The 27,541-nt window shown below is 43.3% G+C and overlaps 1 protein-coding gene and 1 long non-coding RNA gene across 2 annotated transcripts in view; one reads left to right on the top strand and one right to left on the bottom strand.

The window, feature by feature from the left end:
• Positions 1-26,856, bottom strand: part of LOC148415280 (potassium/sodium hyperpolarization-activated cyclic nucleotide-gated channel 2-like) — a 52,250-nt gene extending 25,394 nt beyond the window's left edge. Inside the window, exons 1-4 of the mRNA XM_088429653.1 lie at positions 26,046-26,856; positions 23,925-24,348; positions 18,066-18,227; positions 16,243-16,461 (exon numbers count right to left, since the gene is read on the bottom strand). Coding sequence (XP_088285779.1) covers positions 16,243-16,461; positions 18,066-18,227; positions 23,925-24,348; positions 26,046-26,488 — 1,248 coding nt within the window. The 5' untranslated portion in view covers positions 26,489-26,856. The remainder of the gene's footprint in view (positions 1-16,242; positions 16,462-18,065; positions 18,228-23,924; positions 24,349-26,045) is intronic.
• On the top strand, positions 20,165-24,098 carry LOC148415281 (uncharacterized). The gene is made up of 3 exons (XR_015867462.1): positions 20,165-20,273; positions 23,704-23,868; positions 23,947-24,098. It is a non-coding gene; the product is annotated as an uncharacterized LOC148415281 (long non-coding RNA).
• Positions 26,857-27,541: the final 685 nt, after the last annotated feature.

Genomic DNA, 27,541 nt, shown 5'->3' with positions numbered 1-27,541 from the left:
ACTCCACTTGGCCAGCCGGTACCTGTCAGCTGCCTCTGGAGTTCCACAGGCCAAAAAGGCCCGATAGGATTCCTTCTTCAGCTTGTCGGCATCTCTTACTGCTGGTGTCTACCAGCGGGTTCGGGGATTGCCGCCACAACGGGCACCGACCACCTTACGGCCACAACTCCGATCAGCCGTCTCAACAATGGAGGCGCGAAACATGGTAGACTCGTAATCAATGTCCCCCGCCTCCCCCGGGACGTGGGAGAAATTCTGCCGGAGGTGGGAGTTGAAACTCCTTCTGACAGGGGACTCTGCCAGACGTTCTCAGCAGACCCTCATGATACATTTGGACTTGCCAGGTCTGGCCGGCATCCTCCCCCACCATCGGAGCCAGCATGTCACCGGGTGGTGATCAGTTGACAGCTCCGCCCCTCTCTTCACCCAAGTGTCCAAAACATGCGGCCGCAAATCTGATGATACAACCACAAAGTTGATCATCGAACTGCAGCCTAGGGTGTCCTGGTGCCAAGTGCACATATGGACACCCCTATGTTTGAACATGGTGTTCATTATGGACAAAAGTCCAATAACAACGCACCGCTCGGGTTCAGATCGGGGGGGGGGGGGGCCGTTCCTCCCAATCACGCCCCTCCAGGTCTCACTGCCATTGCCCACGTGAGCATTGAAGTTCCCCAGCAGAACGAGGGAGTCCCGGAGGGAGCACTTTCCAGCACACCCTCCAAGGACTCAAAAAAGGGTGGGTACTCTGAACTGCTGTTTGGTGCATAGGCACAAACAACAGTCAGGAACCATCCACCCACCCGAAGGCGGAGGGAGACTACCCTCTCGTCCACTGGGGTAAACCCCAATGGACAGGCACTGAGCTGAGGCGCAATAAGAATGCCCACACCAGCTCTGCACCTCTCACCACGGGCAACAACAGAGTGGAAGAGAGTCCAATCCCCCCCTTGAGAGGACTGGTGCCAGAGCCCAAGCTATGTGTGGAGGTGAGTCTGACTATATCTAGTCGGAACTTCTCAGCCTCGCACACCAGCTAAGGCTCCTTCCCCGCCAGAGAGGAGACATTCCAATGTTCCAAGAGCTAGCTTCTGTAGCCGAGGATCAGTGCGCCAAAGGTCCTTGCCTTTGGCCGCCGCCCAGATCTCTTTGCACCCGACCCCTATGGCCCCTCACACAGGTGGTGAGCCCATGTGAGGGGAGACCCACGTCATCCCTTCAGGCTGACCCCATGGGTGCAGGCCCGGCCACCAGGCACTCGCCAACAAGCCCCACCTCCAGGCCTGGCTCCAGAGGGGGGCCCCGGTGACCTGCATCCGGGCGAGGGCAACATAAATCCATTTAATTTTTTTCTTCATATGGAGTCTTTGAGCCGTGTTTAGTCTGGAACCTCACCTAGGACCTGTTTGCCATGGGTGACCCTACCAGGGGCCTAAAACCCCTGACAACTTAGCTCCTAGGATCACTGGAACACGCAAACCCCTCCACCACGTTAAGGTGACGACTCACGGATGGTAACCTTTAGACAAATATAACACATGCAAGTGTCAACAACTACGGCAATCACACTATGAAAGGCCTGAAACTGAGGTTTTGACCCTTCTAGCCCAAAAATCTTTGCAACACCGTCAGGTAAGAGGTTGAGATTTTATAGTCCGCATCTGAGGAGTAGACAGAAAGTTTGTGGTGAGTTTTAAACTAATCAAACACATGCAAGTGTCAACAACTACGGCAATCGTAATGTGAAAGGCCTTAAACTGAGGTTTTGACCCTTTTAGCCCCAAAATCTTTGCAACACTTTCAGCTAGGAAGTTAAGATTTTATATTCTGCATCTGAGCAGTAGACAGAAAGTTTGTAGTGATTTTAAAACAAATATAACACATGCAAGTGTCAACAACTATGGCAATCGCACTATGAAAGGCCTGAAACTGAGGTTTTATACCCTTTTAGCCCAAAAATCTTTGCAACACTTCCAGCTAGGAGGTTGAGATTTTAGATTTTGCATCTGAGGAGGAGACAAAAGGTTTGTGATGATTTTTAGACATATATGACACATGCAAGTGTCAACAACTACGGCAATCGTACTATGAAAGGCCTTAAACTGAGGTTATGACTTTTTAGCCCAAAAGTCTTTGCAACACTTTCAGCTAGGAAGTTAAGATTTTATATTCTGCATTTGAGGAGTAGACAGAAAGTTTGTGGTGATTTTTAGACTACTCAAAACAATGCTTAAATAATCTAAACAATTGTTATGGTAACACCTAACTTAAAAATCACAATGTTAGCAGAAGCTACTCTTCCAACTCACTGAGGCATGCCATCGAAACTCCTATCACTTAGGTCACACTCCTCAAGTGATGTTGGAAGTCACTGCTCATCCAATGAGAAGCTATTATCCAAATTCTAGCATCCAAATTGTCTCTTGCCACAAACATTTTTGGCCCGAATTCAAGATCACAACAAACATGCACTAAAATGTCAAAATAATAGCCAGGGCATGTACACTGTTATGAACCGTGGGTCATATGTAGTTTTTGTATGTGTTCTGCTGTGTTCTCCTTTGTTTGAGTGTGTGCGTGTGTGTGAGTGCCTTTTTGGTTGGAGTGTGTCAATTGTGTGCAGGTGGTGTCATCCCATTGGCTTGCTCTCCTGATTTGCCGCCCTATTTAAACAGCCCACGGACCAAACTCTCTTTCTCTCTCCGGTCATCCCACTGCCAGAAAACGCCGTGTCAGGAACTGTTCAGAATAGTGTGCTTTAGTGTTTGCTAGGTGTGTTTGTTAGGTGTGCTTGTTAGGTGTGTTTGTAAGACTCTGTAGATCGAGCAGTAGTAGGAGGGAGACGCTGTTTTTGTTTAACCCTTTTTCTCCTGTTTTTGCGTTAGGTAGATAGTGAGCCAATTGTCATTTGTTTCCTTTTTGTTTGGCTAGTTAGTTAGGGATTCAGTAGATCTTTTGTTTATTATTTTTTTTTGTTTGCTCTCTCTCCGAAGGCAATAAAAGCTGCTGTTTTTTGTTCAACACGTTTAGTTTCACGGGCCTTTTCTGGTGGTGAGGGTACGGACGGGGGAGCACACACATGTTATATCCCAGTTCCCCTAGGCTGGGTGTAACAACACCGTATTAGAAGACACACTTTTATACAATTTATCATAAAAAAACTTTATTTTGGATGGAGTTGTTTTTAAATGAGGTACTCTGCTTGTCTTAAAACTATCAAATCATTTCTGAAACACTTGACTACTTCACTATTTATTAAAAACGTCTTTAAAAAATGGCTTCCATGCATAACTATAAAAATAGAGAAAATTAAAGTGGATACTGAAACATCCTAACTGCTTTTTCCACCTCAAACTTTAAAAGCCAAATCTAAAAAACAAATTACAGTTGGAGTGAGGACTTTAAATGCCCCATTCAGAGTCCTCACTCCTGCAGTGATTTGGGTTAAAATAATAATACATTCTCATTCATTGTTTTTTAAAGAAGAAGTGGAAAAGGGTGTTAGTGTGTCACCTAGTACTCAAATATATGATTAGTTATTCTCTAAGCATAGCAGAAAGGGTGGTCCAAACTACTTATCTGGAGTTACTCGGTCCTCACTTGCCTAATTGTACAGGAATGTGTGTGTGTGCGTGTGCGTGTGTGTGTGTGTGTGTGTGTGTGTATGTTTGTGTGTGTGTGTGTGTGTGTGTGTGTGTGTGTGTGTGTGTGTGTGTGTGTGTGTGTGTGTGTGTGTGGTTTGAAAAAGAGGGGGGCTTAGAAAGTGTAAATTCAGTGGTGGGCCATCAGGGCTAGTAAGGCCTACTCTGCTAGCATAAAATAAGTAAATTTCATTTTACATTCATTTTACATTTATATATATATATATATATATATATATATATATATATATATATATATATATATATATATATATATATATATATATATATATATATATATATATATATACACAGTGGGCCCCCGTATTACGAACTTAATCCGTTCAGCGGCTACGCTCGTAACTTGAACTGCTCGTATGACGGGCAATCCAAACCTATGTTAATTAGTGAATGCGTGCAACGTGTGCAAAAACCTTAGGTAAAAACATCACGACTTCATACACATTTTAAAAATGAGTAACATAATCTACTGTACAGTTAAATTAAATAACATATACAAAGGAAAAATGACATTTACCTTTGGGGCGACGTGACTTGAGCTGGGTGGAGGCGGAGGGGAGAGGAGACCAACCCGCAGAATTTATTTATTTATTTTCTTAAACGGGAACTTAGTTAATTTAATTAACATGGATACACAAAGGACAAATGACATTTTCCTCTGGGGCGACGTGATTTGAGCTGAGTGGAGACGGAGGTGAGTGGAGACGGAGGTCGGAGGTGAGCAGAGACCAACCCGCAGAATTTTATTTATTTTCTTAAACAAGAACTTTTCTCAAACTAGAACATATCACCGGCGATTTTCCTTCTCTTTAATCCATAATAGAAGAAGACTCTCTATTTTGTTGCTGATCGAGGTCCGTCCCCCGGCAAGGAAAGTCTTGCCCTTAGAAGATTGCCGAGCGGTTACGGCCATACTCACAAGCAAGGTTAACCATGCGTGCGCCTCCTTCGTATTTTTTTTTTTATTATCTCCTGCTTCGTTTCTATTATCATCATCCACTTACTTCTTCCTTTACCGCCACTAGCAATTTTAGAAGCGATGTCTAACAGATAAAGTTTGCAAAGTCTTAACAACATTCCTTCCTTCCGTTTTTCACTCATTTTCTCTCCTTCCTTCCGTCTCGACCAGCTGTGCCATCAAGCTAGATGAAGGCCTTCGACCAATAGCATATCGGCATCTCCGTGACTGACACCGTGACTGAAACAGTGACTGTGACATTGTAAGAGCAATAGCATATCAGCGTTTCCGTGTCACGCGTGAGCAGATAATTTCCTAGAAGTAGTAAAACGATGTCAATTGTAAGTACACATTGACTGGCAACGCGTGGTTAAATCAGAGATAAAACCATGACATATTTACACACACATTTAAAATTAGTACCATAACCTACTGTGTAGTTAATTTAATTAACATGGATACACAAAGGACAAATGACATTTTCTTCTGGGGCGACGTGATTTGAGCTGAGTGGAGACGGAGGTGAGTGGAGACGGAGGTCGGAGGTGAGCAGAGACCAACCCGCAGAATTTTATTTATTTTCTTAAACAAGAACTTTTCTCAAACTAAAACATATCACCGGCGATTGCCTTCTCTTTAATCCATAATAGAAGAAGCCACTTCATTTTGTTGTCGAGCGAGGCCCGTCCCCCAGCAAGGAAAGTCTTGCCCTTAGAAGATTGCCGAGCGGTTCCGTCCATACTCACGAGCAAGCTTAACTATGCATGCGTCTCCTTTGTATTTTTTTTTTTTTTTTATTATCTCCTGCTTGGTTTCTATTGTCATCATCTTCTTACTTCTTCCTTTACCGCCACTTGCAATTTTAGAAGCCATGTCTAACAGATAAAGTTTGCAAAGTCTTCACAACATTCCTTCCTTCCGTTTTTCACTCATTTTCTCTCCTTCCTTCGATCCCGACCAGCTATGCCATCAAGCTAGATAAAGGCGTTCGGCCAATAGCATATCGGCATTTCTGTGATTGATGTGACGCCGGCCAATAGCATCTCAGTGAGTGAGACCGACCATGACCTTAATCGACCATATCGGCATCTCCGTGACTGACTCCGTGACTGTCACCGTGACTGAGACAGTGACTGTGACATTGTAAGAGCAATAGCGTTCAACGTTGCCGTGACCAGCGTCCTCTATTAATTTTGTTGACGCAGCAGAGCGAAAATATCTGAATTAATACAATGGCCGCCATGTCAGATTGTTCGTAAGACGAAAGGTTTGCACGTAAGTGGGGGACAAAAAACTCCGTGGCCCACGCTCGTAAGTCGAAATGTTCGTAAAAGAGGGTGTTGGTAAACCGGGGGCCGACTGTATATATATATATATATATATATATATATATATATATATACATATATATATATATATATATATATATATATATATATATATATATATATATATATATATATAGTGATTCCTCCGACTTCGCGGTCTCAGATATCGCGGTCTTAGTACTTCGTGTTTTTTTCCAGGAAAAATAAAATATTTCAAAATAAAAAAATCTTTTAAAAAATGTGTAAAAATGTACAAAAATTGAAAAAAAGCAAAAAAGTACATTATACAGTACTGTATTAATCAAATGACAAAGTAATATTAGTTGATAACTATGTTAAAAATTCTTCAAGCGTTAGAGTTCGTGACGTGTTTTATCTTATTTTGAAATGCATGCTTTTAATTTGTCGGGTCGCGTTACATATCCGTTTCCTATTTTACGTTCTCTGTGCGTCATTCTGCTCGTTATGGTGACGTCGTGAATGACAACGTAAGCTCATATTTATAGTTTTTTATCATTTATGTTAATAACGCACGCTACTGCCTATGTTTAGTAAGCGATGAGTGTTTATTCTGTTTATGTGTTCGTTTGTGTAGAGGTTGCACTTTATAGTTAGTAGTTGTTAGTTGTTGCTAACCCGCTAAAGTCGGCTAAAAATACAGTAAATTCATAGATTACGTGTTTATATGTTAGTTTACTGACTTTAAGATTGTTGTTGATTTATTATTCAACATTTATTACATAATACGCCATACATGAGCCAAAATAAATGTGAAGTTTAGCGTGATGACGTGCGTACTTTTTCACCGGAGTCTTGGCGCAGATAACCAGTCCTGAGAACACATTCTCAACAAACTAAGTAATATTAGTTATTTAATGAATATACAATAATGTTAATAAGGATAATGTAATGTTAAATAATGGGAGAAAGGAAATAAAAAAGGCAAAAAAAAGGATTGTTTATGGTTACTGCGGCTATATTGGGGCGTACACAAAAATCGAGGAACTGATACCCTACTTCACGGGTTTCAGACTTTGCGGGGGGTTGACAGCCCCCATTAACCACGAAGTCGGGGGGATCACTGTATATATATATATATATATATATATATATATATATATATATATATATATATATATATATATATATATATATATATATATATATATACAGTGGGCCCCCGGGTTACGAACTTAATCCGTTCAGCGGCTACGCTCGTATCTCGAATTGCTCGTATAGCGGGCAATCCTAACCCATGTTAATTCGTGAATGCGTGCAACGCGCGCAGAAGCCTTAGGTATAAACGTCACGCTGTATACATATATTAATATTGAGTGACATAATCTACTGTACAGTTGCATTAAATAACAAATACAAAGGAAAAATGACTTTTACCTTTGGAAAGACGTGACTTGAGTTGAGATAAGCAGAGGGGAACAGAGCTGAAAGCTCAAAGTCAACATGGTAATGCAGATATGCTATTGGTCTTACAGTGTCACAGTAACTTTTTCAGTCAGGGTTTTCTCTACTTCCTTCCATCCCAACCAGCTGTGCCATCAAGCTAGATAAAGGCGTTCGGCCAATAGCATATCGGCACTTCTGTGATTGACATGTGACGCCGGCCAATAGCATCTCCGTGAGTGAGACCGGTGACCTTAATCGACCAATAGCATATTGGCGTCTCCTTGACTGACTGATACTTATTGGTACGTTTTTTTTAAACGGTTGGAATGTATTGACATCTTATTGATTAAAACACATTTAAACCTGTGACGATTCTTTGTCCTGCAATCGGCACACTTAATTTCATGTCAGCTGTTTTTCCCGACGTAAATTGAGCTGGGTGGAGGCGGGGGGGAGGGTTCGTGTGTGTCGTATTAATAAGACACCACACTTATGGATTGCTCGAGCATCACTTTACTGTTAGATTCCATTCATATGTATTGCAACAATGGCGCTATCCCAAAGCATGTCGGGAGGTTGCCGAATAACATGACATGCAGTCATATCCAACAACTATTAAATGGTACTGTACTTATATACCACCCGTAACAAGGTGCAGATATGCTATTGGTCTTACAGTGTTACAGTAACTCTTTCAGTCTGGGTGCAAATCACGGAGATACTAATACATCATCCTCTTATTTCTTCCTTTACCGCTGCTAGTAATTTTAGAAGCTATGTCTAACAGATAAAGTTTGCAAAGTCTTCAAAACATTCCGTTTTTCACTCATTTACTCTCCTTCCTTCCATCCTGTCCCATCAAGCTAGATAAAGGCGTTCAGCCAATAGCATATCGGCATTTCTGTGATTGACGTGTGACGCCGGCCAATAGCATCTCCGTGAGTGAGACCGGGTGACCTTAATCGACCAATAGCATATTGGCGTCTCCTTGACTGACTGATAATTATTCGCACTTTTTTTTTAAACGGTTGGAATGTATTGACAATTAATTAAAAAAAAAAACACACATTTAAACCAATGACAATTCTTTGTCCTGCAATCAGCACATTTAATTTCATGTCAGCTGTTTTTCCCTTTAGCTGTACAAACACTACACTTAAATGGTAATATATTTAGACACCGTGAGTGAAACAGTCAGTGTGACGTTTTAAGACCAATAGCGTTCACGTGACCGCCACAAGTATCTACTGATGATTTTAGATGACTCAACTGCTGACTATGTCAACGCAGTTAAGCGAGAATATTTTTACATACTCAATGGCTGGATTGTCGGAATGCTCGTAAGGCGAGAGGTTTGTTCGTGAGCGGAGGACAAAAATCTTCCTGATCCACGCTCGTAAGGCGAATTGTTCGTAAATCCGGGTGCTCGTAAGCCGGGGGCCGACTGTATATATATATATATATATATATATATATATATATATATATATATATATATATATACAGTGGTACCTCGGTACTCGACCATAATCCGTTCTGAGGTGGTGGTCGAGCACCGATTTGTTCGAACACCGAAACCAATTTTCCCATAAGAAATAATGGAAAGTATGTGTGCACAAGTAAATGTGCACAAGCAGTACATGATAAAGATAAAGATAAAGATAAAGATAAATAAAGCATTATAAACCATTTTGTATAATTTACTTACGTTTTGGAGAGTGGTTGATGGCATACAGGAATGGATGTGGGGAGGACGGGAGGGAGTTACTCCTTCCATGATGACGCTAGCTAACTGCGACGCGAGGTCGGACACTCGTACACCACGTTCATATTTTGCTATAATTTCCTTCTTCGGTTCAATAGTGGTCCTCATTGTTTTCCTCTTTGCCTTCCCCTTATCACTGTCTTTCTTTGGACCCATTATTAAGGGCTAGAGCAACACGAAAAAGTTTAAATCCGGGAAGAAATACTCGAACAAACGTCTTACTCCGCTGGCGGTCTGAGTTGAACTGGCGCTTACCCGCTGGCCGAGAAGGGCCGAGGAGCGCGTTCGGGTCGGCTCGGCTCGGCTCGGCTAGTCGAGAACCGAAAATCTGTTTGAGGTCCGATGCATTACCTACTTGAATTTTTTGGTCGAGCACCGATTTGGTCGAGTATAGAGGCGGTCGAGTACCGAGGTACCACTGTATATATATATATATATATATATATATATATATATATATATATATATATATATATATATATATATATATATATATATATATATATATATATTATATAAAAGTATTCTCCATATTCTCTTCTATCAGTGTCATTTTATATCCATTTGGTTACAGTCCTCACATTGTTGTAGTTTTAGAGTTTTTAGCCAATTGGAATTCAGCTAACTTGTGTCGTTATGTTGTGTAAAATCTGCCTTCGCCAGAAGCCAGGGCGTTCACATCAACATGGCACGAGTTTCTGCTCAAGCGCAGATGTCAGTGGCTGTAATGCATAATGGACAGCTGTAATAGTCAATCGATCCATAAGTTCGCCATCTCGAGGCCTCACGTTGAACGTGACGTGACTGGATGCTCACTGCAAGAAGGCGGTGCTATATTGATCCCCCATGTTGGAAGTAGTTAAATAAGGTTATTGAAAAAAAAAAAAGAAAAAAAGCATGTTCCTTAACCGTATTCTAATGGCAACTATGAGGCATAGCGTACATTGAAGCCAGTCCCGCGGACATTTAGTTGAAAATTGAAATCTACCCACTTTTTTTTTTTTTTTAAACCCACAATGGCTGAAGAACAACAAAATAGAAATTGGACCAACGCAACTTTCAGCATTGGTGTCCATGTCAATATAAAAGGATTTATTATTGGAAATGAAACGCAGAAACTCCAAGCAAGTCATTGAAGTCTTTCCGAGGAAAGAAAGACGAATGGATTTTGTATTGAAATAAGTGCTGGACAGCTGTTTGGGTGAGTCAAGCATTTGATTTATTTATTTTTTCATTTTTAATATGTTTCCGTAATTTTATTTTGTTCACATTCAATGAGTGGTAAAGAAATACATTATGTTCTTATATTAAAGTGTGATTTGTAATTTAGCGTACAATCTTGTTAAAGCTTGCCTGCTTTTGGTGTCACGTTCTGTCTGGGTTTTTCCTGTTGTGGCTTTATTTTTTGCGTTGGGACTTATTTTGCTTTTAGGTTTGTGTTGTTTTTCCCTGGCCTCTGTCGTTAGTGTAATTTGTGTCACCTGTCATGAGCGTGTTCCAGCTCTAGTGTAGCTCTAGTGTTTCATGTTTCACCCAGCTTCTGCGAGCAATAAATTGTTTTATTGAGCCCACCTTATCCTGCCTCCCTGCATTTTGGATCCACCTTCCCACATCCGTCGCCAACATGCCGCACCGACATGACACTTGGTGGACTTCATAAAAATTTGTGAACATCCATCTATCCATCCACTAATAAATTAAAATTATTATTAATTATTTTAGGTTCTGGCAGTATCAAGTATAAGTTTTAATTGCTGCTGCGGGTTTATTGATGTTTTAATGCTCCAGAAAATAGCCTGTGTAGCCCAGTAATGCATACATGTGCTTCTGAGGGGGCCGAATCACTGAAGGCCTAAGTCTGAAACGCTCTGACTGCCATTGTGTAAATTAAAATTGCATAGTAATAAATAGAGGGCAACTACTATTAAAATAAATGGATTAAGAAGAAATACACTCTAGTGTTTGAATGCAGTTGAGAATTTTCAATTATACTTTGTTAGAGCTACTGTTCTAACTGTTAGAGAATGATGGACAATATTAAGGAGGTAAAAGTGTCTGATTTAAAAAAGCAGGTATTGAAAAATGTGGAGAGTTGATTCAGCACTTCTAACCAGGACCTGCTTACCATGTGAGAGATGTACAAACTAATGAAAAATGACTGCAGCTTTTTATTGATAAAATGTTGTAAGATTAATGATGATTTGTGAACTAGTTGAAATTTAAAAAAAAACAGTTAGTGCAAATTATATCAAAGGCACTATCTGTCATGTTCTGTTGGGGTTTTTGGTTGTGGGTTTATTTTGGAGAGTTTCTGCTATTTCCTTTTTATGTGGTTTCAGTTTCTGTTCATCTCGCGTCAGCCCTCGTTAGTATGATTTTGGCCACCGGTCTGTGTGCCTTCAGCTTTCCCTTCCAGCTGTCTGTCTAATTAATCTTCTTGTATTCAAGCCACAGTATTTGTTCCCACGATTGTCGAGCCATTGTCTGTGTCGCATATAGTTGTCCCTGTGCTGCTGTCTTTAAACCCATATTTTGCCAGTCCCTCATTGTCCTTTTGTTTTTTCTGAGCCTCAGTCCTCGTTTTTCTTAGTACGTTTATTTGTTGTATTTTTGGTTGTTACTTTGCATTCTTGTCTGCTACCCTGATTTTGGTCCTTTCATCCTATTATACATCTCTTCTTGAGTCGACCTTGCTTCCAGTTTCCCTGCCTCTGGGTCCACCTCTGCTCACCATAATGCCAAATCCTGATAATATCTGTCAGTAATGGGATGAAAGAGATGAAATAAAACTAGAAATTGAAGATTTACTCAAATCTGGAGTGCTATGGAATGGGCTCACTCATCATCCAATACAAAAATCTTCTATAATGAAGGTGCCCCCTTCAAAGGATAATGATATATGACTTGCAAGTAGTGAACAAGGTAGTCATTGCTAGAGAATCAAACGTGGCGAATCCCCATACATTGCTAAATACCCTCAATCCAAAATCTAAATTAATTTCTCTGGTGGATCTAAACAAAACATATTTTTCGCAATTCCACTATTACCCACATAATGGAGTATTGTTTGCTTTTACATATGAATGGAAAGGACACGTAACCCAAGGCTATCTAGTAGGTATTGTGAAAAGTCTGCAGTCTTCCAAGCAACATGACTTGCTTGGGCTCAATGAATCCACTTTGTGCAAGCCAAATTTTGATTTATGTCTGTACGAACAGAAGATTGCGAAATGGAGGTATTGGCTTTAGTACAGCATTTGACCGAAATAGGTCAAATTATACTGTTGTGAAAAACAAGTTAAATTTCTTGGCCACATGTTGTCGTCAGGAAGCTGTCACATTCGATTGAAAGAGCAAATATGTTGTTTTATCTGTACTAAATCATGAAACTAAGTGATGAGTGATGTTATTTTTAAGATTATGTAATTACTGTGGAAGTTGAATTTTGAGTATTGAATTTATTAAATTTAGTTTTTTCGTGTGTGTGGTCTAGAAGATAGTTATTATCTACCATAAATATTATTCAGGTTGGCATTAAATTGAGTCTTGTTCTTGATCAAGTCTCAATAAGAGGCATCGTACAAGCAGCACAAGTAGAAGTTTGAGTGACTACATGATGAAAATGAGAAAAGTGAAAATGACTAATCAAATGCCAGATGAGTTTGTACTCCTGCAAGAATGCCGAACCATCAAAACCTTGTGACTGGCTGTTGATCTAAGTGATTAAGCAAACTTGTTGGTCCATTTCATGGTGGCGAGGACCATCAGAAGTATGTTGATGACCCCGACTGATATGAGGATCGCTGAACGATCATCTCGGATCCAGTCGTCACTGCCAGTTTGCACCTTTGAGGCGATGTTTGATTGTTTTCAACATCAGGGGAGCTTGTTCTCTGAAACTTCCCCAGCAGACTCTCACGGGTCTTTTTTTTTGGGGGGGGGGTTCTTCCTGAGGTGGTCGGATTCATTTGTCTTTCTAAAGTGGTGAAACTGCCATTTTTTTATGCACACACAATTGAATAGAGAGAAGTAATGGCGGTTAACATGACCCTCTCCAAATAAATAAAAAAATATACTTGAAAGATGATCAAAAAGAACAAGTGACTTTGAATTGACTGCTTACTGAGGGTATATTGTGTGTGAAAGTGTTTATGTTGAAGCCATACAGAGAAAAGCTAGACATAGCCTCTGAGTGTAAATGTATATGATTTCAAATGTAAATTATTCTACAGTCGAAAATCAAACTGAAGTGACTGATGTATGGTGATGTGAGAATTCGAACAAATATGTGATAAACAGGAAGGAATTGGTAGAATAATTGCATACAGTAGATTATCCCATATTTGTGATGCAATCGCTTAGTATGTTTGATGCAATCAGTTAGTTTGTTATGTGATCAGTATGTTGGCAGTGCAATCAGTTAGTATGTTTGTTATGTGATCAATATGTTGGCAGGTTAGGATGAATGTTTTCTGTTGCTGTTAGTTGTAAAGAATAGGAATTGATGCATCTCAAGCAGTTGCAAGAAAGAGACGGCTTTGTGACCCGACCAAAGGGTAAAAGCCAGCTTCAGCTCTTCGGCCCACCCAAATCCATTCCTCAATTAACTCGACCGTGTCAAAGTAATTCAACCAAACTTTAGTGTGTAGGTTGATCAAAATACAGTCGGCCCCTGGTTTACCAACACCCTCTTTAACGAACATTTCTACTTACAGGCATGGATCGCAGAGTTTTTTGTCCCCCACTTATGCACAAACCTTTCGTATTACGAACAAACCGACATGCCGGCCACTGTGTTCCTACTTTTTTTTCCGCTTTGCAATGTCATCAAAATCAGTAGTTGACGCTTGTCACGGCAACTTTGAACGCTACTGCTCTTACAATGTCACAGTCACTGTCTCAGTCACGGTGTCAGTCACGGAGATGCCGATATGCTATTGGTCGATTAAGGTCACAGTCCCGGTCTCACTCACGGAGATGCGGATATGCTATTGGCCGGCGTCACGTCAATCACAGAAATGCCGATATGCTATTGGTCGAACGCCTTTATCTAGCTTGATGGTACAGCTGGTCGGGATGGAAGGAAGGAGAGAAAATGAGTGAAAAACGGAAGGAAGGAATGTTTTGAAGACTTTACAAACTTTATCTGTTAGACATGGCTTCTAAAATTGCAAGTGGCAGTAAAGGAAGAAGTAAGAGGATGATGACAATAGAAACCAAGCAGGAGATAATAAAAAAATACAAGGGAGGCGCATGCATAGTTAACCTTGCTCGTGTGCATGGACGGAACCGCTCGGCAATCTTTTAAGGGCAAGACTTTCCTTGCCGGGGGACGGACCTCGCTCGACAACAAAATGGAGAGGCTTTTTCTATTATGGATTAAAGAGAAGGAAATCGCCGGTGATATGTTTTAGTTTGAGAAAAGTTCTTGTTTAAGAAAATAAATAAATAAATTCTGCGGGTTGGTATCTGCTCACCTCAGTCTCCACTCAGCTCAAGTCACGTCGCCCCAGAGGAAAATGTCATTTATCCTTTGTATATCCATGTTATTTAATTGAACTGTACAGTAGAGTGTTACTAATTTTTAATATGTGTATAAAGTCGTGATGTTTCTACCTAAGGTTTTTGCACGTGTTGCACGTATTCAGTAATTAACATAGGTTTGGATTGTCCGTCATACGAGTAATTCGAGTTACGAGCATAACCACTGAACGGATTAAGTTCGTAACACGGGGGCCCTGTATAGTAGATTATGGTACTAATTTTTAATATGTGTGTAAATTCGCAATGGTTGTAACTATGATTTCACCACGCATTGCCAGTCAATGTGTACGTACAATTGATTTCGCTTTGCTACATTAACAAAATCGTCTGCTCACGCATGTTACAGTAACGCTCATATGCTATTGCTCTTACAATGTCACAGTCACTGTTCCAGTCACGGTGTCAGTCACGGAGATGCTATTGGTCGAACGCCTTCATCTAGCTTGATGGCACAGCTGGTCGAGACGGAAGGAAGGAGAGAAAATCAGTCAAAAACGGAAGGAAGGAATGTTGTGAAGACTTTGCAATCTTTATCTGTTAGACATGGCTTCTAAAATTGCTAGTGGCGGTAAAGGAAGAAATAAGAGGATGATGACAATAGAAACCAAGCAGGAGATAATAAAAAAAATACGAAGGAGGTGCACGCATGGTTAACCTTGCTCGTGAGTATGGCCGTAACCGCTCAGCAATCTTCTAAGGGCAAGACTTTCCTTGCCAGGGGACGGACCTCGATCGACAACAAAATGGAGAGGCTTCTTCTATTATGGATTAAAGAGAAGGAAATCGCCGGTGATATGTTCTAGTTCGAGAAAAGTTCCGCCTCCACCCAGCTCAAGTCACGTCGCCCCAAAGGTAAATGTCATTTTTCCTTTGTATATGTTATTTAATTTAACTGTACAGTAGATTATGTTACTCATTTTTAATATGTGTATAAAGTTGTGATGTTTTTACCTAAGGTTTTTGCACGCTTTGCACGCATTCACTAATTAACATAGGTTTGGATTGCCTGTCATACGAGCAGTTCGAGTTACTGTAATAGAAAGACCTCTCATCAAAAATGCATTGCAGTAAACCACTGCAAACCACAAACATTTATTAAATTTTATCAATATCAAAAAAAGAATGCTTCACTCAGTGTCACATTCCTCCATTTTCTTTAGCTTCCACTGGACTGCTCAGCAGCCAGTCACAGGCCACGTAAAGGGGAACAAACATTTACACTCACATTCCCAGCCTTCACATGTTGGAATGAACTACTAACTACTGTATGTTAGACACATGCGTGTTTCAAAATCCTTCTCATTTGTGTCCACTGTAGTGGACGTGTGTTTTTGGTCTCTATCTTTTCACTCAGCCTCGCGCACTCAGTCAAGGACATCCTCACTGATGCGTGCTTGCTTGGGACGTGATTCGCTTTAGTATCTTTCTGGGACAAAATGGACACAAAAGTGGACATAAAAGTGGACACAAATGAGCAGGCTTTCTCAGGTTGTCTATGTGAATGAGGTGGGGCAGCCAGGCAACAAGAGAGGGTCCGTTGGAAGGACTTGGTGGCTGTGGCAAGCGCTCGACTCCTACCTTTTCTTGATATTGCCGTCTGGAGGAGTCCAAGGATTGGATGAGGGCCGTCGCATGGCCGATAAAGACGGCGTAGCAAGTGGCTCCCACAATCATACTCAGCATGGTGAGCCAGATATCCGACAAACTCTCTGGGGCTTGGCGGCCGTATCCGATGCACAGCATGTGGCTCATCGCCTTGAAGACGGCAAAGGAGTACAGCTCCGACCAGGTGTCGTTCTGCCAAGGGGAAAAAAAAAAAGCAGGGAGTCTTAATGGATACATCAAATGCCTTGTGTAAATAAAACCCCACCTTTCGAAGAAGACTTGCATCCGAGGAGCCGGAAAGGAAGGCCAAAAAACAGCCGGGAGGGTTAATATACTACATAATTCTCAGGGTTATCTTTAAAAGAAGAGGAAGACAAGCCGAGCTGCTAAGCAGCAAAATAGTAGCTCAGACCAACCAAGACTGATTTTTCTTTGCCGGCAAAGGGAAGGCTTGGAGTACATTCTCATGCTCACCAACAGCGTTCGAAGCCAAAGCGTCCCCGTCTGCTTTTTATTCATTCAGCAAAGCATTGCATATTACAAGACATAACAAAAAGAGCAAGCCGGGCACCACCAACAGTTGGGCCAAGGTCCCAGCTCACACTTTCCTGCGCCTGCTGTCAGCTTCTCATTGGTAGAAGGCCCAGAGCAAATGTGATGAATGTGAGGGACCACATCACAACACGACAGACCGATAGAGAAGTAAGGGCAAATTCTGTGAGAAAACCTTGCTGAGACCCCGGGTGGCCACGGGGCACTGGGCGTAGACGCAGACAATGGGCAGGGCGCCTGCCGACTCCCAAAATAAACACAGCACTGAGCGGGCCGAGGCTAAATAGTTGCAGGTGGAAACCCAAAGCAAAAAGAGCCAAGTGCAACAGATTGAATAATGGATGAACAAGGAGCACTTTGATTCTGAAATAGATGGGTCAAGAGAGACGAGCGAGGGTCTCCCGAGAGGCGTCCGTTTGGGAACTGAAATCTGTGCACATTATGGGTGGGAACGTGGGAGGGCTCTCCTCTTGGTCACATTGCCATGGTGTTGCTCATATGTTCATCCACAAATGTCTTACTCAGGCAATTTAATTTGTGTGATGAACTTAAGTGTGCATCACAGCTGAGGTGATGGTGCTGCTATATTTGTACTTTGGAGCGACTTTTTGTGCTAAGCCAAGCATATCCTGGCCCGGGCGCTCGACTTAATGGAACTTGAAAGTGCCATTGATTATCTCCTGCCATATTTGCAGTCAAGTGAATACACATGATTCCAAACAGCCCTCCCTATTCTGAATGTTTTGTTATTTTTTTTGGTTTAGCTTCTGAACTAGTTTACATGAACTTGTCCACCAAGAAGGAGAAGCTTCTTTCTTTCTGATGTCATTAACGCCCTACTTTGTCAAAAGGAGCATGACACCAATCCCTCAAAGCCCAAAATGGAGCGCCAATAAACGTTTTGAAAATGTGGAAGCAAAGGTATTTAAAAGTGCATTGGGCCATCTGCCACCAGTCTGACCACACATACAAACAAGCGGCTTTTATTCCTCCCCGAGATGCACGGCATCAAAGAGGCCAGCTGTCTGTCATATTCCCTGCCCGTTTTATCTTTCCTGTCGTGGTCCCGCCGCTGCCAACAACTTTTTATGGAACAATAATGTGGAGCGTTTGTGCAAGCGCGCCAGCTAATAACGGTTCGCGGGCTAGCGTGGGATTTTGTTTTGTTTTTTGTCCGCGCCACCCTCCATTTTGCCATTCGCCTTCACCGATATTTGTTTTTGTCTCGGAGTTCTGTCGCTCACCTCCATTTTGTTGAGGGACACCCAGCAGTCAGAGGGGAAGTCCTGCAGCATGGGAACCAGGAACTGGAGGCAGCCGTCCCAGTGACACAGCAGCAGCATCATGCCGATAAGGTTGATGATCCGCATCACAGCGCTGGCCAGGTCATAGGTCATGTGGAAGATCTGGAGTGTGCCGGGAGGAAATCCCGGAAGAATCAATCCCACTGGCAGGAAGCGCCCCACCCCCACACCCACCCCCCACCAGCACCACACACATACACACACACATGCACACACTCTGCTATCCCTGCAAATAGCTAGCTGTAAAGTCCCAATTTCAAATTTCCCACGAAATCGACAAGCCCGCTGGACTTTACAGCCTTCACGTTATGCAGTTGCTTTGATAAATGAGTGGGGATGACAGTCTCCCGTCAGAGGCGCATCGTGCATGGCTGGACACACGCCGTCGAGGGGCGCTCTCACGTGCTTGGGTTCGCTCACGCGAGGGAGGACGTTGGAGGCACAACGGATAATGGTGGATGTCTTCCTGCTAGCAGCAAGTCGCAAAATAAGTTTGAAAATGAGTTATTTGTACTTGTTATCAAATGCATTACAATATATACCTACAGTGGGCCCCCATGTAACAACATTAATCCGTTCCGCGGTTGGGGTTGTAAGGGGAATTCGTCGTTTGACGGGCAATCCAAACCTATGTTAAATAGCTAATGCGTTTAGAACCCCAGATAAAAACATCAAAATTGTACATACATATAAAAAATTGGGAATAAAATAGAATAGTAAGTGCGATGTATATATAATATACATGCATACAATCAGGAAACATAATAAATAAAAAATATAGAAATGATTTCTTTACCTTTGGCTGCCGCTTGTTATGCCCATATTCCCAAAAAAGGGTTATCTCCAGCATTGTTTCCATATAAATCATCTTATTACTTCTCTCTTTAACATCCCTAGCAGTCTTGGGACCCATGGCTAACTTTTTTCAACCTCGAATTAAGCAGTAAAATGCACTATAAGTACGGGTTTGTAACCACTCACAATCGAACAAAGCTTTACCGTTCCGTCATTTTTAAAATAAGTGAGGCCTACCAACAGCACACCATCTCCGTGAGGAGACACCGACCAAATAGCAGACCAGCATTGTAGTCACGCGTTGCATGGAAGCAGTTTGACGACTATAGTAAATACTGTAAGTGCAATTACCTACAAACACCAGCAGATGAAGGCAAAACAACACATATACAGCTAAGCCCTAGGGCAGGGGTGGGCAATTCCAGGCCTCGGGGGCCGGTGTTTCCATGTTTTCCCGTTTTCTCTCCCTAACACACCTGATTCAAATGATTAGAATTATTTTCAAGCTCCAGCAGGGCTTGTTGATGAGCTAATGGTTTAAATCAGGTGTGTTAGGGAGAGAAAACTGGAAAACATGCCGGACACTGGCCTTTGAGGCCCAGAGTTGCCCACCCCTGCCCTAGGGTCATGACAATTGTTTTGGTCGCATAACTGGGAAAATGTCATGAAGAAGGGATGAAAAAACTCAATATTCCACGTTGCAACATGAAAATAACATAAATCAGGGATGTTGTAACACGGGGGTTCACTGTACTATTAAATTGTTACTGCTGAAAATTGCTAAATGAGTGTAGTATTCCTCCGAAAAGAGAAGTTGAGTCCGAAATGTTACCAATACCGGGTTCCATGTAGCCGCATAAATTAAAGCAGTCTTAGAAGAAATAGTGTGTGTTGTGGAACATGAGATACTTGGCAAAAGCCATCCCGTTTTTAGTCGCGTCAGGTGACATCCATTTTGTCACCTGCCGCTGACCAAAAGTGATGTACGGTAGTCCTGGGCTCAAGTCACATGACCAAACACCTGACTCGTGATTGGTCGTCACCTGAGCTCCAAGCAACCCCCAGGTCAAGTTTCAGATGACGAGAAGTTGCAAAACTGCTGCTCCCCGAGATCAACGTAAGTGCAATATACACCACGTTTAAACCAGTAGTGTATCGAAGAAAATTTGGGAATTTTTTTTTGCAAAGAAATGTTTTTGAGTTCAGCCCCCCCCCCCCCCCCCCCCCCCCCCCCCCCCCCCCAGCATGAGCATGAAGCCATCGGACCAAAGGCTAAGTTGCGGCATGAAGTTGTCACATTCCTGTTCCAGTGTTGGTGAAAGTCAACGAAGAAGGAATAAGAACATACAGAAGGTGAGTGCAGCTGAGAGAGAAGAGATGCGGTCCGCTGAAGACTACCGGACATGTCTCCCATGTCCCATGCCTCTGTCCTGGCGCACGCGGCACATGTGCTCAACTCAACCTTCAACTTGTCTTTGCAAATGAGTCGTGGAGCAAATTCGCAAGGTCCCGCGACAAATAAATCATGTGACTTCTGTGACGGGGAGGGCAAATGACACTCGCTCAACCTCTCGTCTCCACTCTCATTCTCCATGTGTGCCAAGTACGTGTGTGTGTGTGTATATCACACCATAGCTTGAAAAATGCAATTATCCAAATATCAAGTGAGCAGCCGAGGCCCGCTGCACTGTTCGGCACTGCAAAACGCCAACATGGCGCTGCCGGTGGTGGCGCAATGGTATCTCCATGGGAGTCGACCGCTGCAAAGCGTGTCCTTTTTGGCCGGTGGGGGTTTGCAGCACCTTTTAGGCCTGGGAGACATGTCCATTTTTTTTTTCAATTAATTGGACCATTTGAAAAACGATCAAATCGATATTTTCCTGCCCTGATGCAGCGCGGTGTTCGATTTTTAGAATTTCGGTTTCAGGTCTCTTTGTACCTCGTATTCGGAGCATGTTAATTGTGCCCTAGCCGCTGATTCACCAATGTGTTACACCAATGTATTACGTCAGGGGTGTCCCATTATGTTTTTTCCTGGTTCTGTTGTCATTTTCAGTTGACTGAAGCAAGTGGAAAAATGTGTAGCAATAGTACATGAAAAATCATTTGCTTGTCAAAAGAACAAAATATTACGATTCTGCTACCGCAGAGCGCTCAATGAGCTTAGTATATCTTTAAAGCTTAAGTCAAATATATTCTATAAAAAGGACATTTCCCCCGCTGTGACTGAAAACAACATCTGATGAGCTCAGGTAACAAACAATCACAGCTCACCTGCTTTCTGGGTTGGGTTGAGCGTGTGATGTCATTTTCTGATGAGAGCAAGTCTAAATTGATGTTATGAAAGGTATTAATCGTACATGCAAATTTGTTTGGTTTTGAAATTCAATGTGGACAGTTTGAAATGTTTACTGCTGAAAATTGCTCAACAAGTTCCCTTTAAAATGCAAATGGGTACTTTTTAAGGTAAAATACAAATGAACTATACCAAATTAATTGACTGTGCTTGAATTAAAAAAAATAGATATAAAGTCTTTATAATGCCATTACGTAATACCAGGAAATTGTAATGTCATTAGTAATGCCATTGATGCATTTATTGTAACTCTTTGGAGAACCACTAGAGGGAGCCTGCATACCAGTAGTGGTAAGCACTATATCAGGCGACTGGCAAATACAGTGGGCCCCCGTGTTACGAACTTAATCCGTTCAGTGGTTATGCTCGTAACTCGAATTACTCGTATGACGGGCAATCCAAACCTATGTTAATTACTGAATATGTGCAACACGTGCAAAAACCTTAGGTAGAAACATCACGACTTTATACACATATTAAAAATTAGTAACAATCTACTGTACAGTTCAATTAAATAACATAAATATACAAAGGAAAAATGACATTTACCTTTGGGGTGACGTGACTTGAGCTAGTGGTGGGTGGAGGCGGAGAGGAGCAGAGATGAACTCGCAGAATTTATTTATTTTCTTAAACGAGAACTTTTCTCAAACGAGAACATATCACCGGCGATTTCCTTCTCTTTAATCCATAATAGAAGAAGCCTCTCCATTTTGTTGTTGACCGAGGTCCGTCCCCTGGCAAGGAAAGTCTTGCCCATAGAAGACTGCCGAACGGTTACGGCCATACTCACGAGCAAGGTTAACTATGCGTGCGCCTCCTTCGTATTTTTTTATTATCTCCTGCTTTGTTTCTATTGTCATCATCCTCTTACTTCTTCCTTTACCGCCACTTGCAATTTTAGAAGCCATGTCTAACAGATAAAGATTGCAAAGTCTTCACAACACACCGACCAGCTGTGCCATCAAGCTAGATGAAGGCCTTCGGCCAATAGCATATCGGCATTTCTGTGATTGACGTGACGCCGGCCAATAGCATATCCACATCTCTGTGACTGAGACCGTGACTGTGACCTTAATCGACTAATAGCATATCGGCATCTCTGTGACTGAGACCGTGACTGTGACCTTAATCGACCAATAGCATATTGGCATCTCCGTGACTGAGACCGTGACTGTGACCTTATAAGACCAATAGCATATCACTGTTTCCGTGACGTGCGAAAAAAGTTATTTTTATTGATGCAGCAAAGCGAAAAAAATAGTGCAGACACACTGACCGGCATGTTGGATTGTTCGTAAGACGAAAAGTTTGTGCGTAAGAGGGGGACAAAAAACGCTGCAGTCCACGGTCGTAAGATGAAAAATTCGTAAAACAGGGAGCTTGTAAACCGGGGGCCCACTGTATATTTATTTAACTTTGACTGACTGAAATTGTCTCTTAGATCAGTGGTCCCCAACCCCCGGTCCGCCGACCGGTACCGGGCCGCGTGGGTTGCACCCGAAATCATGTTTTGGAGATGATTTAGTTAAATGGTATGCGCACATCGAACGCGAACGAGGCGAAATAGCAGAGCGTTTTGTATTGTAGTCAATGGAGTTCGTGTGACTGTGCACGAATGCACGTCGGGCGACGCGATGGATGCGAATGGAGAGACGCGAATGGCCGTGCGCGGTCACGAGAAGCAAAATTTCGCCTTTTGAGTTATTTTTTTTTTACTTTTTCCGCGTTTTGCGTCGCCACAGCCAATCAACATCCAACGGCTCACGCAGGGGGCAGGAATTAATTATGGCGGCCGCTTTGTATTCACCCGGAGCGATCCAACATGGCCAGCTGAGCTTTCAATACAAAACAGAGCCAAGCAAGCGCACTCACCTGTCTTGTAGAAAGGCGGAAGCGAGAACTTGGGACAACTGGTATGTGCAGCGTTTGCTTCACTTAACAGCTGTTGAACCGTAGTTACTGTGCTAAGCTAACGAAAGCGCAGCATTGTCATCACAATATTTAGCACAGTCTCGGCCACTTGATTGCGACATTGAAACTTTTATTTTTTGGCAGGTGAGTATTGCCGCAAAGAATAAAGGTGCTGTCGGTGAAAATATTGGTTCTGTCACATCCCAGAAAAGTGAAAGTTCTCAGCAATGCTCTTCTTTCCGGATCTACCGTAAAGTGCACAGCAAGCTCGCTACCCTCTGCTCCTGGTTAGGGGTGGCAAATGTCTTCTCTTTTTTTGTTTGTTTTTGTTTAAATCTCTTCTTGTTACCACAAAACAGATAACCTTTGAAAAATGTTGTTTTTTGTTTTGTTTTGTTTTGTTTTTTTCAAATTGTCCCACTTTTTGAGGAGTTTCATGCTCTAAAACTGCACTGTGTATATAATGGCAGTGGTTGTTCTTGATTCGCCCAACTTTTTTATTTTTCTTAATAGATTAAGTGCTGCTCATTAGCCCCCGGTGGACATGCGGGTCAGTGAGAAATGGGTGACAATGACGGAAGACAATCAGAATGCAAAACGTGCCCAGGCTCAAGCATCTCAACATCAGAACATTGATATGGAGCCCGCAGTGCGTCTGGGAAATTACTGACACGCCAGGTTGGAGGTTCGACGCAAGTTAAGCCAGCATTCACATCGAGACGACGAAGGCTTACCTCTTCCCATTGGTGTATGTAGCGTATGAGACGGGATAGCCTCAAGAGGCGCAGGAGACTGAGGATCTTGGTGAAGCGGACGATCCTCAGGGCGCGAGCCGTCTTGTACACTTCAGAATCAATGCCCTTCTCCACTATGAGGAAGATGTAATCCACCGGAATGGAGGAGATGAAGTCCACGATGAACCACGTCTTCAGGTACTTTTTCTTGATGGTTTCGGGGTCCAAAATTATGTCTGAGTTGTCCTCCATGATGATTCCCGTGCGGAAGTTGAGCACAAGGTCCATGAGGAAGAAGGTGTCCGACACCACGTTGAAGATGATCCAAGGCGTGGTGGTCTCCTCCTTGAAGAAGGTGATGCCGACGGGGATGATGATCAGGTTGCCCACCATAAAAAGCAGCATTGTGAAATCCCAGTAGAACCTGGAGCAGGGGGGGGACGCTTAGAAACGGTTATCAAACGGGTCACTCCATGTATGAGCCAATTTATAGTTTTCACTTTTTTTCTTCTCGTAACAGGAACGGTATGGTTGGTTACCTTTTAAAGTAAGAGGAAACGAATTGGAACATGAAGCAACTTCTTATTACGTTGTACTCCTTTGACATATAGCTTTATTTTGTTAAGTTTTATACGAATGAGCATTTCTTCAGCAGAAACAAAAGAAAAGTTACACCAGCTAGCTTTAAAATGTGCTTGGAGATACCACTACAAATGTGGGTGCGTTGTTCTTTTCAAGTTAAGAGCAAATTTATGAGAACACCAGTCAACTTGGAGCTAAATTTTGTATGTTTCTTCTGGAGTTCCTTTGGAAATGGGCTCAAGGCTCAGGTAACAGGCAATCAAGCAATGGCAGCGCAACTGTTTTCTGGGTTTGGTCATGTGATGTTTACAATGTGAGCCATGATCCATTGTTGCTTGAGCCTTGAGCTCATGTCATTTTCAGTCAACGGTGAATGGAAATGTCTTTTAAAGGGTATTTGTTTCACATACAAAATAAAATCGTTTTCAAATGTGTTACAGAGAAAAAAAAAACACTTTTACCACTTAATGAAAGTGGCCAAAAAATGTAGTGGTGTTGAAGGGTCTCTGGCATTTTCCACAATGAGATAGCATTAAGCTAGCAGTCTTTCATTTTCAATTCAAAGTTAAAAACACAAGTCATAACTGCTCTCTTTGTTTAATATGAGTTTGACAGTTAGCTTGACCTAGATCTGGGGTGGACAAGCAATTTGAACTTTGAGCTTGCCATCAAGCTCTGCTGGAGCTTGAAATAATCGTAATCATTTGAATCTAGTGTATTTGAGAGAGAAAACTGGAAAACATGCAGGACACCAGCCCCCCGAGGGCCGGAATTGCCCACCCCTGGGCTAAAAGCAGCCGTTTGGCAAAAATGCTCACTCTTGTCAAACTAAGCTGGAACCAGCTTCCTCTCTTATCTTGAATTTGTGCTTGCAACTCAAGACAAGACTTGACCTTGGCTCAGAAAAGCTCGCAGTTTTGCACAATGGGGATGTTGCGCATGCGGCTGCTTTCGCGCTGGCTGTGACGTCATCGTTGAAGCGTTTGAGGTTCGGGCCGCGTCACGGCTGCCTCTGCAGGACAGGTGCGGCGCTGAGTCACCCGGCCGCCGCCTATGCAACACGCTCCTTTGTGCGCCTTTTTGTTAATTTATTTTCGAGTTGAGTGCAAAGGCTACAGTGGTAGGAGCTGAGGTTTGAGCGCAACTTGGAGCCCACCAGTAGTGTCGCGCGATCCGAAAGGGGCCGCGAGACATGGGCCGGGCCGGGCCGCTAACGTCAGGTCAATTAGTTGTCGGGTGTCAAACGATGTTTTATCGCCGTTTGCAAAGCGCTCCACTGCCAGATGTTTGGATGCAGGTTGCGTCGCGCGCGCTTTTGGCTCAAGGTGACATTCCGTCAAGCGCGAGCCAAAAGCGCGCGCGCACGCCAACCTCCTGTCCTGCTTAATTTGTTGTGGAAAAGCTCTCCGAGCATCAAAGTTGTCCACTTTGCCTTTGGCGACGCGATTTGATATCGCGGGCCGCGGCAGACGAGCGAGGGAGGGCGGCTTTTGCCTGCCTCTGAAAGAGGAAAAGATGCGAGCGAGCCGGGTTGCTTACCTGAAATCGCTGTACGGGTGGATGATCCAATTACCGGCCGATTTGACCCGTTCCTGCTCCCGCTCCACGGCCTTTTGGCTGCCGTACATGCGCAGGGAGAATTTGTTGACCCCTGGCTGCAGCATGCTGCCGAACTGCCGCTGCATGAAGCTGGCCTGGCTGCCTCGCGCTTCGGCATTGTCGGAGGGGGCGACGGGGGCCCCGTCGTCCGCCCTATGGCAAGTGAGCGAGCTCCTCTGCCCGTGCGCGGACGACGAGGCTTTCCGGCTCGGCGCGTTAGAGAAGGACACCTTGGGCTCCTTCCTGTCGGCCGTCTGGCCCCCTGAGAGGGAGCCGCCCAATGCGGCCGAGCCGTCCGCCACAGCCGCGTCCTGCTTCTCCTGCTTGGAAACGATGGAACGCAGGCTGTCCCTCCTGCACTCCCCGTTCTTGTTGCATTTCATGATGCCGCCGCGGCCGCGAGTGTTTCCCGTTGTGGCGACTACCGCCTCGGCCCCGGATGTTTGGCGACCCTGGCCGCGGTGGGCAGCATCGCCCGGATGAGCTCCGCGGGTCTCCGTGGCTCAGGAGGCTGCGGCAGTGCGCCGTCGGGATGCGAGAGTGTCCTGTGCGTGAGGAAGGCGACGGCACGGCTCCTCGGCCGAGTGCCGCCCGCCTCCCGCCCGCCGCCTCCTCGAGTCAAACCGAGGACGCGGCTCCCCCTGCTGGCGGGAAAAAATACAATTATCCCCCGCCTCCGCGCAAACGCCAATGAGAAAGGAACGCGACCCAAATAAAAATCACAAAAACAAACTGAACGTCACTTTAGTCACTATTTTCACTTAATCGGTAACGCAATTTTGTTTGCACGCTTATCAAAAGGAGGATTCTGACTTTAAAGTTAGAAATTTTATTTTTGGACTTCACACTGATAACTGGGAAAACAAAATGTAGCGGGAAGGACAAATTTCCCCACTTGCCTCCTGACGTAGCAATGTATACCCTACAGGCTGTTCTCAATCCATTAATTAAGGCCTCTTAGAGGTACCTGGATGATTTCTGCAGGTGCCATTCCTTTACTCCTAGGTCCACCCACTTCCGGGTCACCTTGGTTGGCTCTTTCCAGACTCACACAGTTAAGGTGGCCTGGTCTGAACTAGTGATGGATTTATGAGGCATATGGAGGGTATTGGCACACTGACACAACGTGTTGATACTGTGTTGAGATTGTGTCATCAAATACTAACACCTGCTGGACGTTAAAGATACCTGCAGGCAACCCACTGACTAGTGTATGTCAAGGGCGTCACTAGACTTCACAAATTAGAAGTTAGGTATGAGCGAGTGTCAAATTTAATGCATTTATTAGGGAATTTTATAGTTGAATGTCAATTTGCCAATGTAAATTAAGGGTCTTAAGTGGACCAGAATTTCCTCGAAGCCGTCCGGAAGTCGCTTTCCATAGCCTCACCGAATTCCTCCTACACTCGAGTTTTTGCCTTGGCGACCGCCGAAGC

Source organism: Hippichthys cyanospilos, chromosome 12 (genome assembly GCF_059441005.1).
Source record: "Hippichthys cyanospilos isolate Australia breed blue-spotted pipefish chromosome 12, RoL_Hcya_1.0, whole genome shotgun sequence".
Taxonomy (NCBI): Eukaryota; Metazoa; Chordata; class Actinopteri; order Syngnathiformes; family Syngnathidae; genus Hippichthys; species Hippichthys cyanospilos.
Note: the sequence above shows the minus strand (reverse complement) of the source record. Positions and strands in the feature narration are given on the sequence as shown.